Genomic DNA, 1,939 nt, shown 5'->3' with positions numbered 1-1,939 from the left:
GTTGGCCCCCGACTCTCCTCCATGCTCAGCCCGTGGGCGCCGCTGCAAGGGCCCGGGGCCGTGTGCCCCCGACTCTCCTCCATGCTAAGCCTGCAGGTTGCAGCCCCGGGTTTTGGTGGTGTGGTCCAGCCGTGTGGGGCGTGCTGGGAACGGGCGGACTGTGCTTCTCGGGGGGTCCTGCAGAGTCCAGGCTATCGCCAGTGCTGGTTCTAGAAGCCCAGTCATCCCAGCCTCTCTGTGGGGTGAGGGCAACCGTGGTCTGCAAGTCCTGCTGCGGTTTTCAGGCTGCATTTCCACGCTGTCGAGTGGCCCGGGTGTCCACCACTTAACCCAGATCTGTCGAGCTTTACCGGGTCCCACAGCAGACAGGAGAACCTGGACTCGGAACTTAGTTTTGTCTCAAGGGCTGCCCTTTCCTCGCTCTGTGGGCCCGAAACCTTCCTGGCACCTCTCAGCCCCGGGAGTGGGGAACCTAGTCTTCTCCAGAGGCCAGCACTCAAGCCACGGCCCCGGTCAGCCAGCCTCAGAGCCCGCCAGCCCCTCTGGTCGCTCTGGGCCACGCCTTTGCCACCTGGAGGCCTCCTTGCCTTGAGCACCATCTCCCGCCATCCCCAGGCCCAGAACACCCCGGCCCTGACGAGTGCCGCATGCCCTCAGCCCCACACGCGGCACTGGCAGCTGTGCTGGTGTGTCCGAGCCTCAGCTGTCAGGTGCCCAGCCCAGGCTCCTGTCCCCCCTCCGCACAGGGCCTGGTGCCCTCTACTGGGCTCTGCCAGGCACTGGCTCACCCTGCCACGCCCTCTCGGACCCCACGGGAACACCTCCCACGCCTCGGCCTTGGCCCACCTCCTGCCCCAGCGGGACCCGCCCTCCCAGCGGCACCGGCCCCAGTCCCCACCACAGCTCCAGCCAGGCCTGTAGCCTGTGGCCTGTCCCCTCGTCCCCATGCTCACTTCCTCAGGTTCAGGGCTCACCCCGCCATTGCCCAGCAGACCCGAGTGTCCATCCCTCTCACCCTCCTGACCCCCTCGGCCCTCAGCCGTCACTGCAGGGAGCACGCGGCCTCCTTCCCGAGCCCCAGGCCCTTCCCGGCCCTCTCTGGTGTGAGCCATTGCCACATGGTGGGCCTCCAGAGCCGTGGTGAGTGATGGCACAGGGTTGTGACCACGTGTGCAGCTTGGAGAAGCGTGCGGGCTGGAGGGGGTGCTCGCCTGCCGCCTGCAGCTTCCGCAGCCGTTCCTGGGGCCAGGGAGCCGGCCTCTGGGAAGCGCCTGTTAGATCAGGCCGTGGACACATCACTCCTTACTCTCACGCACAGGCATGATTGCTTTCCACATTTTGTAAGTCCCCGCAGAATCCAGGCCTGCTTCGGCAGGGGCCAGGCTCTGCAGAAACGGCTTTCACATGCTGGATGTCCCCGCGGGGAAGACGTAGGGAGGCGGGCAGAGGCCCTGGGGGCCAGCATCTGACCTCACCTCAGGTGCTTGCAGAGACCGCTCAGGTGGCCTCCACGTGAGAGCACACGGGTTCCAGCCCCTCCTAGCCGTGGCCCATGTGTCCACATGAGTGGCTCCAGCGAGTCTTCCAAATGAAGACTCGAGAAGGGTGACGGTGTGGGCTGCCACGTGTGTGCTCGTGCCGTGCTCAGGCCTCTCCTCCGTGTCTCCCCAGTCCTGCCAAGCTGACCTCGTGAAGGACAACGGCCACAAGTACTTCCTCTCCGTCTTGGCAGACCCCTACATGCCGGTAAGCGGGTGCCTTGTGAATGACCTTGACACGCGTGCTTCGCCCCACTCTCGTGTTACCCCGATGCCTTTTTACCACAGCTTCAGGAGAAGGGGTGCCCCGCCGCTCGCGACCTGACTGCGGAGCGGGCGGCGGCTGAGGGCGCCCTCGGCAGTGTGGCCGGCCCTCCGCAGTGTGCCCTGCCCGGTGCCCC

At 66.3% G+C, this 1,939-nt stretch overlaps 1 protein-coding gene across 1 annotated transcript in view; it reads left to right on the top strand.

Annotated features, from left to right (window-relative positions):
* The window catches only part of RPTOR (regulatory associated protein of MTOR complex 1), a 393,373-nt gene that overhangs the window by 318,684 nt on the left and 72,750 nt on the right, over window positions 1-1,939 (top strand). The window contains exon 14 of the mRNA XM_006145668.2: window positions 1,672-1,746. Coding sequence (XP_006145730.1) covers window positions 1,672-1,746 — 75 coding nt within the window. The remainder of the gene's footprint in view (window positions 1-1,671; window positions 1,747-1,939) is intronic.

This window comes from Tupaia chinensis, unplaced genomic scaffold (genome assembly GCF_000334495.1).
Source record: "Tupaia chinensis unplaced genomic scaffold, TupChi_1.0 Scaffold000159_1, whole genome shotgun sequence".
In the NCBI taxonomy this organism is placed as follows: Eukaryota; Metazoa; Chordata; class Mammalia; order Scandentia; family Tupaiidae; genus Tupaia; species Tupaia belangeri.
This window is presented reverse-complemented; position numbering and strand designations above follow the sequence as displayed.